Source organism: Phacochoerus africanus, chromosome 6 (assembly GCF_016906955.1).
Source record: "Phacochoerus africanus isolate WHEZ1 chromosome 6, ROS_Pafr_v1, whole genome shotgun sequence".
NCBI classification, from domain to species: domain Eukaryota; kingdom Metazoa; phylum Chordata; class Mammalia; order Artiodactyla; family Suidae; genus Phacochoerus; species Phacochoerus africanus.
The window spans coordinates 18,784,291-18,800,435 of record NC_062549.1 but is presented as its reverse complement, the minus strand read 5'-3'; the positions used below and the strand labels follow the sequence as shown (position 1 = coordinate 18,800,435).

The window sequence follows — 16,145 nt, the reverse complement described above, 5'->3', positions numbered from 1 at the left end:
TCGGATTCATTAACCACTGAGCCATGATTGGGAACTCCTTTTATTTCTTTTCTTTTTTTTTTTTTTCCTCTGGGGGCCATTCTTGACATATATTTCCTTAGGATAAATTCCTAGAAATAAAAAAAACTTCCTTTTTTAAAGAGTATGCAAATTATTAAGGCTTGTACTAGGTACTACCTCATTACTCTAGAAAAAATTTATATTCTCTATTATATTGCTAGATACAGATCACAAATGACCCTATGTATATTGACTTGGAAAAATTTGTCTTACTAATTTGAGTAGATAAAACATTTCATTAGTGTGAATTCTTTTGCATTTTTTCCATTTTAAGTGATGTATATTTGACTTTTGAATCATTTAATTTATAGGGAACATTTTTAATTTATAGGGAACAATTGCTGTAACATATATATTCAAGGAATAAAGAGGAAATGTCTGTGACCATTGGGAGTATCATAACCAGGCAGGTAGAATGCCTAAGAGAGGACATTTAGACGTCGATTCTTTGATGTTGTCTAAAACCTGCCCCTGGTGACAGGAAATCTTTAGGGTCAAGAATATGGTAAATCTGGTGTCAAGAACGGAATATTTTTTTAAAAAACCCAACAGAATATTGGTGACAAATGTTCTTTTTATTGTCAAGGTTTAGACAGCTTTTGCCCATTTGGATTTCATGTCGATCTGAATTATTTTGGTGAAAAGGAAACTTAAAAACCATGCTAAAAAAACACTCAGCTTCACCAAGAAAGAGAAACATTATAAAGACAGGAATACCAGTTTACACATGGTACTAGATTAACAAAGGTTTTTGTTTTTGTTTTTGTTTTTTTGCTTTTTAGGGCCGCTCCCGTGGTGTATGGAGGTTCCCAGTCTAGGGTTTAAATCAGAGCTACAGCTGCTGGCCTGCATCTCAGCTACAGCAACGCAGGAGTTGAGCTGCATCTGTGAGCTCCACCACAGCTCACGGCAATGCCAGATCCTTAACCCACTGAGAGAGGCCAGGGATCAAACCCTCCACCTCATGGCTACTACTTGGGTTCGTTTCTGCTGTGCCACAACGGGAACTCCAGCAAAGTTTTTGAAGTCTGAGAACACTGCATATTCATGAGCATGTGGGAATATAGAACCATTCATGTAAACTGGCATCTCTGTTGGTAGAGCTGCCTTGGAGAGTAATTTGATATAGTTCAAGAATTATAGACTATATATATATCTTTAGGCATATACTGTAGGGAAACATCCTTCAAGGACTTTTTAATGCAGGCACTTGGTCAGAACAAAATATTGCAAACAACTGCTGTGTTTATCAACAGAATGGAAAACAGCAGCATATTTATACAGAAGAAGACCATAGAGGGATTAAATAATGTCAGCTCTATCCCTGTGTATCAACATGGATAAATCTTGAAACACAATATTGCCAGGGGGAAAATTGTAAAAATATCACATTGATATGGTTCATGTATGGATATTGCTAAACATATAGAACTATATATTATTTACAGATATATACACATGTATGTAGAAGCAAAAAAAAATGCATCAATGAGATACACCTTCAACGTTAGGCTGGAGGTGGTGAGCAGAAAGAATGAGAAAGAATTTCTCTTATCTGACTGTATTAATTCTTTTAAAAATAGGTTCTGAAGTCACTATGGCAAAATGTTGATATTTATTAAATTTGAGTGGTGGGTGCATCAGTGTATATATTATGTTATTTTTCTCTACATTTATGTTATATACACTGAGATATTTTGAAATTAAAAATTTTAACCTGACCGTGCCCCTGACAGTTGTATGACTGGAGACGGTATATGGAGATATTTTTCTTCTTTCCAAAACAAAATAAAACTATACCCGTCACAGAGTTGTCACTCGGTTGTCACACAACTGAGAATGTTGGCTAGTTTGACTGACCTCAGGAGTCAGAAAAGCCATCCCCAAATCAAAAAGCAAATTGCCAGTTTGGGCATCAAAGTAGGTTGATCTCTTCTGAGTCCTGGATGGGACTTGCAATGCAAGTGGGGCCACAACACTGGTCTGGTTCCAATGGGCTTAAAGTGAAAACTGGGCATCCAGTCAGAGGACTGGTGAGAATTAGCTGAGTGGTGAAAGATGCCCAGTTGGCATCCAGCTCCCAGCCTGCTGGCCTGGAACTTACACTCTTCCTAAAGAACATGTGATTCAGTTCCACCCACGCTCTTCTGGGGACCAAATAAATATCTGACACTGTTATCCTGGCTGCAGCTGCCACTTGTCCAGATGTAAAGAGTTATCCTGAAAGAACAGGCACGGTACATTCAGTTTTATATGGTTTCATAGCAGCTGTTTCTCATATAAAACAACATGAGACAATGAAAAAAATTATGACTGAGACCTGTTTGATGAAAGTGTTGTGAGGAGACGAACTCTTATTCCACGAAGCCTCACCTGTATTCATTCGCTTCTACTCTGATCAGCCTGAACAGCGTACACTGGCAAACGATCTGATAACGTGTGTTCTTTGCAGATGAAAATTGGAGAGACTCACACAGATATCGAGCTGAGAGGGTTGTTGCCCAACACGGAATACACAGTCACAGTGTATGCTATGTTTGGAGAAGAGGCCAGCGATCCTGTGACAGGACAAGAAACAACATGTGAGCAGTTCAGTCATTCAAATGAAAGGCTGTAATAAGAGCCCAAATAAATATGGGGATTCTGGATTAGAAATACTGGTTTAGGTTGAAACCTCTGAAGGACTCGTTGGAATGGAAAAAAAAAAAAATGTATGTTTTATTTAGGGGAAAATTGTATTTCTTCTAGTCTTCTTATTACGAGTCACGAGGATTCTAGAACTGAACTTTGGCATCTTTTATATGCTCCTACCCGTGTCTTTGACTAAGTCCAAATACTAGAGCAGAATATGGGGAAATAATATGGGCTTTGGAATCAGAGCAGCTGAGATGTGAATCCCAGCTAAAGTCACATTTTGGGTGGGTGACAATGGGCAAATGAAGGAGCATTTCTGAGCCTATAAAAGAGGAAAAATGTTCTTACAGCATGTGGTGGATGGAAGAGTAAAAACAGTAATACAGGTGAAAGCAATTAGCACATAATTATTCAATATTTCTTTTTTCCCTCCACTCATATCAAAATTAACACTTTTTTCGGAGTTCTCGTCATGGCACAGTGGTTAATGAATCCAACTACGAGACATGAGGTTGCGGGTTTGATCCCTGGCCTTGCTCAGTGGGTTAAGGATCCAGCGTTGCCGTGCGCTGTGGTGTAGGTCGCAGACACGGCTCGGATCCTGCGTTGCTGTGGCTCTGGCGTAGGCTGGTGGCTACAGCTCGGATTAGACCCCTAGCCTGGGAACCTCCATATGCCTCAGGAAGCGGCCCTAGAAAAAAGCAAAAAGACAAAAAAAAATTAACATTTTTGTCTACATCTTTAATGTCCTTTTTATTGTGGACTATTATTGTTATAATTTTTTAAAAATTTTTAATGATTTTAATTTTTTCCATTATAGCTGACTTACAGTGTTCTGTCAATTTTCTACTATATAGCAAGGTGACCCAGTCACACATACATAAACATTCTTATATAATTATTAATTTAATTTAATTATAATGATTTTTTTCCCATTATAGCTGGTTTACAGTGTTCTGTAAGTTTTCCACTGTATAGCAAGATGACCCAGTCACACATACATATATATATTCTTATACAATTATTTTTTAACTTAATTTAATTTAACTTTAATGATTTTTTATTTTTTTCCATTATAGCTGGTTTACAGTGTTCTGTCAGTTTTCTACTATACAGTAAGGTGACTGGGATTTTGGGGTTATAATTATTTTTTTAATTGAGTAAAAATTGTATTAGCAAGTCCAAATTGGGTAAATGTAGGGAGCTCATAATATTTTTAGGAATTGTATATATTATCTATTTTATTTGAAAATATGATATAGAGAAAATGCTACCCTGGCTAACTAACAATGCTTTGTTACTGCCATTAAAAATAGGGGTCTGGAGGAGTTCCTGTCGTGGCGCAGTGGTTAACAAATCCGACTAGGAACCATGAGGTTGCAGGTTCAATCCCTGGCCTTGCTCAGTGGGTTAATGATCCGGTGTTGCCGTGAGCTGTGGTGTAGGTTGCTGAGGCGGCTTGGGTCCTGCGTTGCTGTGGCTTTGGCGTTGGCTGATTAGACCCCAAACTGGGAACCTCCATATGCCGCTGGAGCGGCCCAAGAAATGGCAAAAAGACAAAAAAAAAAAAAAAAAAAAAAGGGGGTCTAGGAAGTTCCCAGATGGCGCAGTGGGTTTAAGGATCTCACATTGCCATGGCTATGGTGCTGGTTGAAACTGCATTGTGGGTTCGATCCCTAGCCCTGAAACTTCTACATGCAGAGAGTGCAGCCAACGACAATAACAAAAAAAATAGGGGGTCTATTCATAGTATTTTGAATAAAAGTGCAGGAGAACGGGCTCTCTCATCTCACTCTGAGTCTGGGAGGAGGTAAATAGCACAGTTTATACAGTGCTTTTGTCTTGAAGATTCTACTTGAGAAGCATGCAAAGAAATTTACTGATAAGGAAGTTTTCTCTCACACACAGTCTTTATTAGTGTGGGCTGTGTCATCTTGCTCTTCAGAGGAAGACCAGTGTAATTAGCACAACAAGCAACAAACCTGAGAGGGCCTAAGACAGACGAAGAAATAAATCAAGCCGGAAAGCCTCTAATTCATTACTTGACTTAAGTGAATTTTGGGACTCTGTAGAGTTGGAAAGAAAATTTTTCCCAACCGCCCCATCTCTTTCACTCAGAGTCCTCATTTCCTTATACAGGTTTCCCCTACAATTTGAAAATAGAATGTTCCTATGAAACCTTTGTAAGCCAAAATGACAAAAAGCAAAGAAACAATTAACTTCAGAACACATTTTGCTAATAGATGCACAAAATAAATCAAGACAAAGCAGAGATGCTCACAGACACAGTTCAAAGCCATGAGAGCTTGATGCTGGGATGCTGAGCGTAGCTCCCCCGGGGAAGGAGCTCGGCAGTACTACCCTTGCTACCTGGGCTCCCTGCTGCCTCTGTCATGGCTTGCTGCAAAACAAAAGTTGAACACTGTTTTTCTTTTTTCTTTTTTTTTTTTGTCTTTTTGCCATTTCTTGGGCCGCTCCGGCGGCATATGGAGGTTCCCAGGCTAGGGGTCAAATCGGAGCTGTAGCTGCCAGTCTATGCCAGAGCCACAGCAACATGGGATCCGAGCCATGTCTGCGACCTATACCACAGCTCAGGGCAACGTTGGATTGTTAACCCACTGAGCAAGGGCAGGGATCGAACCCGCAACCTCATAGTTCCTAGTCGGATTCGTTAACCACTGCGCCACGACGGGAACTCCCTGTTTTTGCTTTTAACCTTTTTTCATAAAAGCAAACATCTTTGGATTTCTTTCAGTTAGTGAAGCCTTCAGTAGGGACCTATGAAGCTCTTTTGTAAGAGTGAAGACAAAAACAAACTTTCAAAATGGAGATACTTGTACTGTTACAAAGTATCCATGACTCTACTAGAAGTTGATTTTTTTTTTAAAAAGTCCTAAAAAATGATGTCCTGCTACCTATTTCTGAGACTGGCGCTTTTATGCATTAAGGAAACTAGACATGGCTGCAGTATACTGCCAAGTTTAAATGAACTCCAGACAAATTTAGAGCTAAGTGTGTACAGAACTTAAAATTATGACATTGCTTTTCTCTCTCCAACACTTTCTTTCTAGCCCCTTGGGTATTAGGAGTCACTAAGTCCTGTAGGTTCTTTATTACCATATAATCAGAACATATTGAATTAATGAAAGAATTAGCCTTTGCGGTGAGGAAGCATCGTGCTTTGTGGCCATAGCTGACAGTTGTCATGACAGCCTCTTGAATCAGTTGATGAATTTCCAGGATTAAAGTGCAACTGCTCTTCTGATCCTATGAACTGTGACCTTGGCCAAGTTACCCAGTTTCACAATCTATGTAATGGGGTTAATCTATCTTGCCATCTACTCTAAGGCTTTAGTGAGATAACATGTTACCTCTCAGACTCATAGAAACACATGGTCCATTTTAATTGTTTTTACTATAAACCTGTAAAAGCTCAGAAAACTCTCAAAGATTATTGACAAGTTTTAATCTGTTGACCCAGAAAGGGGTCCTTGAAGAAGTGTAAAAAACTACGGAGTTGGTAGTCAGGAATCTGCAAAAAATACCATCACCTGTTTAAATACTTTTAAAGCCACAGCAAAGTGTTTATTTTTATCTATTCTCCCAAAGCCACTGGGATTTATCCAAGCAAGACTCCTACTCATTGATTCAAGAGATATTTATTGAGAACTTGCTATATTGGGAATAAAGACAAGAACAAAATTAAACCAAATTCCATAATACCCCAAGAGTACAGGATATTGAAAGACAGAGCCGATAGAGCAATAAATGTTCAATAAAGAATGAATCAAGGAAGGGAGACAGATAGCATTAAGCTGAAAATATTATTTTACATAAGGTGATCGTGGAAAGCCTCACTGAGAAGGGGAGGCATGTTCAGAAACTTGAATCTTGGATAATGACAAGGTTTACCTGAGCAATGGAAAGACTAGAGTTTTCACTTGCTCAGAGAGACTGAGAGGGAGGATTGAGAGAGGCAGCAGGAGTCAGTGGTTCAATTTCGGACACATTCCTTTGGAAATGCCTAATAGATCTCATATGGAGATGGCAGATGAGAAATCATTTTATACATGGGAAACTGGGGATCAGAGAAGTAGAGTGACTTGGCCAGAATCACATGATAGTTTTTTGGGTTTGTTTGTTGTTTGTTTTTTGCTTTTTAGGGCTGCACCCACAGCATATGGAAGTTCCCAGGCTAGGGGTCGAATCAGAGCTACAGCTCCTGGTCTATGCCACAGCCACAGCAACATGGGATCTGAGCCACATCTGTGACCTACACCACAGCTCATGGCAACACCGGATCCCCCACCACTGAGTGAGGCCAGGGATTGAACCCATATCCTCATGATACTAGTTGGATTCGTTTCTGTTGCACCACGATGGGACCTCCTGGAATCATATCATAGTTGGCTGCAATAGCTAAGATTTAATTTCAGGTGTCCTGGTTTTTGATCCATTGGATTTTTTTTTTAATTTATGTTAGCCTATAATAATAGCATTGACTGGAGAAGAAAGGCACAGAAAATTTACCTAAACCTTATTTATTTCTAAGCATGTGTCATCTGTTGCTACTATTCATTCTCTATGGAAAAAACTTTGTTCTTTGTTAATTTGTTAATGTTCCTTGGTATAAATTATTATCTGGGTGAAAATTTTCATATGTAAGTAGTTCAGAAATCAAAGATGCTGTGGGTTTTTTTTTGTCTTTTTTACATGTGTATTATTTTAAATTTTTAAAATTTTCTATTCCATTTATTGCGAAGTGCCCTTAAGTCCACCAAGAAACCTGAGAATCTCCAATATTGGCTCTAACAGTGCTCGGTTAGCCTGGGACCCAACCTCAAGAAGAATAAGTGGCTATCGAATAGTATATAACAACGCCGATGGGACTGAAATCAATGAGGTAAGCTGTGGAATACGATGTGTATTTTCCCCATGTTTGGGTATTAGTTTTTTATGGCTGTGTACCTGATCATTCTAAAACACAGTGGCTTAAAACCATACTAATTATTTATTTTCTCTTGCTATTTTTATGGGTCGAGAATTGGGGGTTGAAATGTCCAGTTCTGGCTTGGAGTCACGAGATCGTAACCAGTTGGTGGCTGGAGCTGGTGTCATCACAGCTGCTTCTGTATCGTATGTTTGGTGCCTGGTCTGGGGAGACTGGACCAGCACAGAGCTGTAGTGGCTCCATATGCCTGAGTAGATTTTTCATGTAATCCCTTCAGTTTGGCTGCGTTAAGGGACAGGGGCTTTTTACATGCTGGCTCAGGAGTCCCTAGACATGTATCCAAAGAGACATAGAGGGAGCTGGGTGGAAGCTGTCCCCTCTTGTTACTTAGCCTCAGAAGCCACAGAATATCACCTTGGCCACCCTCTGTTGGTAGGGGAGATCACCAGTCCCTGAATGCATTTGAGATAGGGAGGAACAAGCGCCCACCTATGGTGGGAGGCATGTGGGAAGGGGGATGCTGATACAGCTATCTTTGGAAAATACAGCCTTCCAGAGTGGAAACTAGAAATGTCAGTGTTTTCCAGGTTATCCCTCTGCTTTTTATCCTGGCATCTGAAAGACCCTAGTTCAGTGAGCTTAAATTAAAAACTGAATAATTCAAGTTTTGTGTAGGAAGTATCTTTCAAATAATAGAACTTATTGAAACCTAGGAAGGTAGAGTATTTTGCACTCAGTGACTAATACGCTTCAGAAATTCTTTCCTTGGGAATATATTTAAGCAGGCTAGATAGCAATGTTTTGTTTTGTTTTTTTCCTTTTCTTGGTCCAAGAAGCTAAGACAAAAAGGGAAATATGTTGGATTACATCATTTCTATTTTCTGACCAAATAAAGCAAGTGTTTTCTTATTCAGAGACAAACTTTTTCCTAAAATTAAATCCAAGCATTATTTTACAGAATGTGCCATTATAGGGGACGGTGGGTAATGAGTGGACAATAACTGCACATCTGCTAACAGGACAGAAATACTGCCCAGCATCTTTCATTAAATCTTCATAACTCCTGCAGGCAAATAATTCTGATGAAGCTGGAATCATTTAGACTAGTTGCTTTTGAAGATGAGAGTCTGGAGTAGTAAAAAGAAGGAAATCAAAAGCATTCTTTGTTATCAGTGATAAATAAACTCCTCGCAAATCTGCTGGGTAGGAAGATCATGTGGATAATATCAATCAGTGTAGCAATTGTCACATCTTCAAAGAAATAAACTCTCACCTGTTTTTCTTGAAACGTGAGGCTACCTTAGGCTGTATTTTATATTCCCATCTTGGAGATATGCACATGGAAGAAATTCTCTACTGAAAGAAAGACAATTCAAGACCAAGGATAAATGACAGTGGACAATAGGTTAGGTGACAGGGATGCTAGGTAGGGTGGAAACTGCCCTGATGGGAAGTTTGTATGTGTCCAGCCACTGTCAGCTCTTGAAGGTTGTTGCTGCATAGAAATCTAAGCAGGAGCTGCCAGATCTTGTCACCCTTGATTATGTGACCAGGGATTTCTATTTTTATGTAAAACTTACCAGTTTTTATTTATTTTTTATTTTTTATTTTATTTTTTTTGTCTTTTGTTGTTGTTGTTGTTATTGCTATTTCTTGGGCCGCTCCCGCGGCATATGGAGGTTCCCAGGCTAGGGGTCAAATTGGAGCTGTAGCCACCGGCCTACGCCAGAGCCACAGCAACGCGGGATCCGAGCCACGTCTGCAACCTACACCACAGCTCACGGCAACGCCGGATCGTTAACCCACTGAGCAAGGGCAGGGATCGAACCCGCAACCTCATGGTTCCTAGTCGGATTCATTAACCACTGCGCCATGACGGGAACTCCAACTTACCAGTTTTTAAATATCGACTCATTGAACAATCAAACTAACCACTGTATTCACCAGTAGATATTTGCTCACTACAAAGCACCCTACTTTGGAAGTGATATTTCATGAAATGAAAAATTCATATATATGTGAAATATATAAAAATATATAAAAATAATTATATATTTTTTATTGAAGTATAATTGACATTAAAAATTACTTTCAGATATACAATGTAATGATTCGATACTTGTACACATTGTGAAATGATCACAGTAGGTCCAGTTAACATCCATTTAAAAAATTAGAGCTCTCCTGGCCTCTCATGGCATTTTATGCTATTGCCTTTATAAAGTATGATCCCAGACTAATATATTAGTTGAGAAATACATGTTTTTCTGCAGAGCTTTACAGTCTTGGAAATGCCTCTGGCACTTACTATTTCTAATTTATATTGTGCTGGGAAATTAGAAAATATGTTTGGTAGAATTGAATTTAAAATTTGAGTAAAAAAAAAAATATGAGTACACAGACCATGAATGAAAATCTGAGAACATTTTATTTGAGTAAAATACGTAATGTGTAGATTTTGTAACATTGCTATTTTGACTGCTGTGTGTGTTCTTCATTCTTAATTCTTTTTTTTTTTTTGTCTTTTCTGGGACCGCACATGTGGCATATGGAGGTTCCCAGGCTAGGGGTCTAATCGGAGCTGTAGCCACCAGGATCTGGGCCGCGTCTTCAACCTATACCACAGCTCATGGCAACACCTGATCCTTAACCCACTGAGTGAGGCCAGGAATCAGACCCTCAACCTCATGGTTCCTAGTCAGATTCATTAACCACTGTCTCACAATGGGAACTCCCATTCTTAATTCTTAACCATACTATTGAGACTAAAGGTTTATGGGCAAGTGTCTTGTCTAAGTTAAATATTATTTTACCTAGTTTTGGAACATATGATTTTTAAGGGTGATAATTCCTACCCTATGTTGTTTTACTTCTGTTAATTTAAGCTTTTACTTATAGATGATGCTACAATTGGACTTTTAGAAAGTTCTACAAACATTCCGGAATGAACTTGAAAATCGTCCCAACTAGGAGTTTCCATTGTGGCTCATCAGGTTAAAAATCTGACTAGTATCCATGAGGATGTGGGTTTGATCCCTGGCCTTGCTCAGTGGGTTAAGGATCTGGTGTTGCTGCTAGACGTAGATGCGGCTTGGACCTGGTGTTGCTTTGGCTGTGGTGCAGGCTGGCAGCTGCAGCTCCTATTTGACCCCAAGCCCAGAAACTTATACATGCCATAGTTGCAGACCTAAAAAAGGAAAAAAAAGTCCCAACTAAAATCTCCTTAGTTCATAACATGTAATAGATTGTAAAAGCTTTGTTTTTGACTCAATTTACATTTTTTTACATCACCTCCTCTTCTTCCTATCTTTCCTCCTTCACTTCCTCTTCTTCCTTCTCTGTCTTTTCTGCACTATTCCTCTTCCCGACTTTTTTGGAGACCAAAGAAGAAAAATAACACAGAACACTTAAACAAATGTAGATGGTGGTTATGGTGATGATAATGATATTGATGGTGATGATGGTGTTGATGATGACGATGTTGATGGTGGTGATGGTGATGAGAATAGTGGTGGTGGTGATGATGATGTTGATGGTGATGACAGTGATGGGAATAGTGGTGGTGATGATATTGATGATGTTTATGGTGGTGATGGTGATGGGATAGTGATGGTGGTGCTGATGATGATGTTGATGGTGGTGATGGTGATGAGAATAGTGGTGGTGGTGATGGTGATGAGAATAGTGGTGGTAGTGATGATGATGGTGATGGTGATGAGAATAGTGGTGGTGGTGATGATGATGTTGATGGTGATGACAGTGATGGGAATAGTGGTGGTGATGATGACGATGTTGATGATGTTGATGGTGGTGATGGTGATGGGATAGTGATGGTGGTGCTGATGATGGTGTTGATGATGATGATATTGATGGTGATGGTGATGGGAATAGTGGTGGTGGTGATGATGATGATGGCAGCGAATACAAGTTGAGTGCTTATCCTGAGCCAGCATCTGAGATTTTTATAGGAACATCTTGTTCAGTTTTTATAGAAAAAAATGCTGCCAAAGCCTGACCTGTCAAATTGAGAACAGAAGCCATCTCAGAGAGCGTACACAAAGAAAAGATTTGGGGAAATGTGCAAATCAGTTGGAGAACTAAAGTGCACCATCTGAGTTTTATAAATGAAAGGCCACAGTTTTTAGACTCTGAGAGATAAATCCAGTTCCTGACAGCAAGGACTCAATAGTAGAGCTCAGAGCAGATCCCAAGTCCCTCATTCCTCATCAAGAACTCTTTTTCCATCTCTCCTGGAATTAGGCTGAAGTGAAGCTTTTAGCTAAACTATTTGAAAAATTATTCTCAAAAATAGTTACATAACAATGAGATCATAGTCACAGGTTATCATTTCCTCAAATTCTTCTCCTACATCTTAAAATTACTACCAATAAAATCAGTTCCAGAACTTAGCTTAAAACATAATATGACAGCAAGTAAAAAAAAATGATACCTAAAAATTCTCATTTGATGAATTAAATAATCAATAATCAATGCATAAAGTGTGGTCTGTTCAGCATCAAATAAAATGCTTTTAATAAACTAGATCTTTTCAACAGATATACATATACATCTGATGAAAAGACATAATGTTGAAAATACATACATATATATATTTATATATAAGTATATCAAGACCTACCTTATCCATTCTAGTTAATAGTTTTATGGTTCCAGGAAGGTTAGGTAAGGTCTTTGGGCCTCAGGTTCCTCATTTGTAAAATAGTCATTAGGAATTACCTAGTGTTTGGTGGAGGACGGGAAGACTAAATAAGACAATGAATGTAAGGTCCGTGACACAGTGTAAGTGCTCGATAAATGTTAGTCATTACAATTCAAAGCAGCAAAAAGCAACAGCTTTAAAAGTATAGTTTCAAAGCATTATCTTAAACTCATATTTTCAGTATGAGTTTGTCTTTTCTGTGAGTTTAAATAATGAAGCCCTACTGTAGACAGTATTTATAAGCATTGGAATTTAGAGGGTGAAACACTTGTGTTTAAGTCTTAGGAACTAGCTGGCTTTCCCTTGGGCAAGTTCCATAACTTTCTGGAGTCTCATTTTTCCCATCTTCTAACCAAGGGTAATAATTTGCTCCCTTACAAGGTGTGGTGAGGAATTAAGTACAGCTGATGCATATAAAGCATACAGGTAACACTCAGACCCGGGAGTAAACATCAAATGCTAAGAATGACCCATTATATTCTTAGGCCTAGATTCAGAAGGAGATAGTATGCATTTTCAGTTAACTGTTGCTATGTAACCAACAGCCTGGCTTAAAATAACAACCCATGGTTATGCAATGAGGGCTGACCCAGCAGGGTCAGCTTGTCTCTGCTCCATGTGGTGTCAGCTAAGGTGACTCTTGTATTCATCTGGGATCTTGGAACTTCCAAGATGACTTCACTCCAGTGTCTGGGGTGGTTGAGAAGGCTAGGGTTGGCTTGCTCTCTAGCAGAGTAGCTTAGGGTTCCAAAAACATGGAGAGGAAACTCCTTCCCCCAGGGCTGGCAATGGTTTTTTTTTTGACCTACAGTTGATTCCTTCAAGATGTATATGGTTTTTGCAGTTGATTCCTTTGAGATGTATATGGTTTCTGGATTAGCTCTTTGTTCAGATGAGCCCTCTCTTATCGCTTACAAAATGGATCTTAGGTTCTTCCATCTCAGTTTTCATTTACTTTATTCTGTTCACTCAAAAATATGTAATTCAACATACAGTGGTAAGAAGCTAAACAAGGTCCTGCCCTCAAGGGGCACTCTATGCAGGAAATAACCTCTACCTCCTACTTAGGAAATAAAATAATTTCAGGATGGGATTGGCAGGAGGGAGGAAACAAACAAAGGCAGTGTTAAAGAATCACCCTACTGAGATAAGTGGAAAGATGAACACACCTCTGACGAGGTAAAGTATAATCACAGTCGTAGCAGATGGCAAAAGCCTAATCTGGAAAACAAACAAACAGGGAAAAATAGGATCCCAGACAGAATGAATTGCATGTGCCAAGACCCTGAGGTAGAAAGACATGCATGGGAAGAAGGTTGACGTGGCTGACTACGGATTTCTCTCTCTATGTGAAACTTACCTCTTAAAAAAATGTCGACTCATTGAACAACCAAAATAACACAGGCTCTGTAATCACCTTCCCCTGTGGGTTACTCATCAATGCAACTCTTACCAGCTACTCCTAGCAGCTCAGACTGTAAACATGACATCAGTTTATATTAGCATTGCAAATTATGTGTACTGCACTTTCTATGTCTTCAAACAATGGAACCAGTATTGGTTGCAACCATGACCTGAGACTTAACTGATTGGTCTTCTATTTAAGGGTGTAAGATTAGAAATGTGACTATATGCATGGTTTTATATGTCAGTGTCTCTTGGGCATACTTCTAGCTCTGCTGCCAGCCAAGTCAACTGCAGACAGGAATAAAATGATTTCTGCTTCCTGCATTTAGAGAGTATCTGATGGATCTATTCTGACTTCTGTCTTCTGCAGGTGGAAGTCGATCCTATTACTACATTCCCTCTGAAGGGCTTGACACCCATCACTGAATATACTGTTGCCATTTTCTCCATCTACGATGAAGGGCAGTCAGAACCTCTAACTGGAATTTTTAGCACAGGTAAGCCTTAGTATGGTTTGAAAAGTTTCCAAGAGGAACTATATGGAAGCCAGAAGCTGGAGAAGCTTCTTTAAGTGTGATTTTGAAGATACTGGCATTTTAATTTTTGTTTATTTTATGCTATTATTCCCAATGAATGGTTTGGTGACTAGAATGCGTACTCACTAATTGTTTTCTAGCCAAGCAAGGGAAAAAGGGAAAGGCCCATCTAAATTTAAAGGTCTCAGTTAAGTAAAAGTGTGCGTTGTTCTCTTTCTATTCTCAAACCATTTCTTTTGTTCTATCAGCATGACATTTTCACCTTTATTCCCTTCATATGTGTGTATATTAAGTTGATCTTCCAAAATTACACCTCCCAACAGTTTGTGACCTACAGAAATGACAGTTTCATACTATTTAATCTAATCTACCAATGTATAGCCAATAATGCATTTTCATGCAGCTGGCAATATTAATACAATATTATGAGTTCTTTTAAAATACTAAAATAAAATAATAAAGCATGAATGCATTATTTTTCTTTTCTATATATACCCTATAGTCATCACTCCATAAATATAGCTGTTTTTTTGCCTCTTGGTGGAGACAGTTCTGTTGTTTGCTTTCTGGACCTATCATTAACTGCACTTGGAAACAAATTTAGTGCTACATTGAGAAGATGAGAAGGTTACTTGGAGAGAGATGAGAAATAAGCTGGATTGAGAAATAATGTTCACAGAAAAAAGTTCAGTAATTTCACGAAATCTTCCAAGAGCTAACCCTAGTTGGAATTTTCATGACATCTTGTCAACGCATTTTAAATTCTCTAATTTTAAATAATAAAAATCAATGACTGACAACTCATTTTGGGTGTAATTAGATGTTATGGTCTCTGTTGTACATCCCAGAAGAGTGTAAGCAGCAGTAAAATCACGGATGTCTGATAAATTATATTTCATTTCCAATGGCAACCAGATATTTAAAAAAATGAACATGCTTCTCTAGGATTTAACTTATTACTAGAAAGTGTATAGTTGTGAAAGCGAATAAAGCTGAAAGTGACATTTGTCAGGTGTCTAGGGCATCATTTTGTTAATTTCTTCCAAATACTTGGAGTATAGTGTCTTTGGAAAACAATGAGTACAGCACTCTTATTTTTAATAGTTAAAGAAAAGAGCCAAATAGAGAATCTAAGAATTCTGGAAATTACTGGAAGGCTGTGAAAACTCTGCTTGTTCCTGGCCTTCCTAACTTATACGGCAGGTAAATGGTGGAATCAGAAACATAATCCCACACTGGGTTGAGCAGCATTACTTTCCCTGCTTCCATGTGTTTTCCTAAAATAAGAGATTCCCAGGAGAGTCCTCTCTACCTGCGGGCCCTCCGGAGGAGCTGCTTGAGTTAGGGTTTTCTTACCTTCTCAATTCCCTAACAAAATCTCCTTCCTTGGCTTACAGAGGAAGTTCCAGCCCAGCAATACTTGGAAATTGACGAGGTGATGACAGATAGTTTTAGAGTCACCTGGCATCCTCTCTCGGCTGATGAGGGGCAGCACAAGTTGATGTGGATTCCAGTCTACGGTGGGAAGACTCAGGAAGTGAGTTGTCTGAGACTGGAAATGAATCCAGAGCATTTTCTCTGGAAGTGAATGCCCACTGCTGCATTTGAGTTGGTCTTCATTTTAAAATAGATCGAAAATCCCAGACGTAATTAGTATTTTGCATGGCATGGGGTTTTATGAGTGTCAAATCATGTGATTTTTCTGGGATTAAAATGCATTTTTTGCTGGTGCTTTAGTTATATATGCTATGTCTTTTCAGATTCTTTGATTTCCATAAATGATATTTAATAAAGCTTCAAATGCCACTTTTGCAATATTAATCATTTATTTTCTGAG

At 38.8% G+C, this 16,145-nt stretch overlaps 1 protein-coding gene across 3 annotated transcripts in view; it reads left to right on the top strand.

The window, feature by feature from the left end:
- Positions 1 to 16,145, top strand: part of COL14A1 (collagen type XIV alpha 1 chain) — a 238,160-nt gene that overhangs the window by 73,410 nt on the left and 148,605 nt on the right. For all 3 annotated transcript variants that reach the window (XM_047783350.1, XM_047783349.1, XM_047783351.1), the window contains exons 13-16: positions 2,513 to 2,642; positions 7,458 to 7,597; positions 14,143 to 14,269; positions 15,706 to 15,845. In XM_047783350.1, the coding sequence (XP_047639306.1) occupies positions 2,513 to 2,642; positions 7,458 to 7,597; positions 14,143 to 14,269; positions 15,706 to 15,845 (537 nt within the window). The remainder of the gene's footprint in view (positions 1 to 2,512; positions 2,643 to 7,457; positions 7,598 to 14,142; positions 14,270 to 15,705; positions 15,846 to 16,145) is intronic.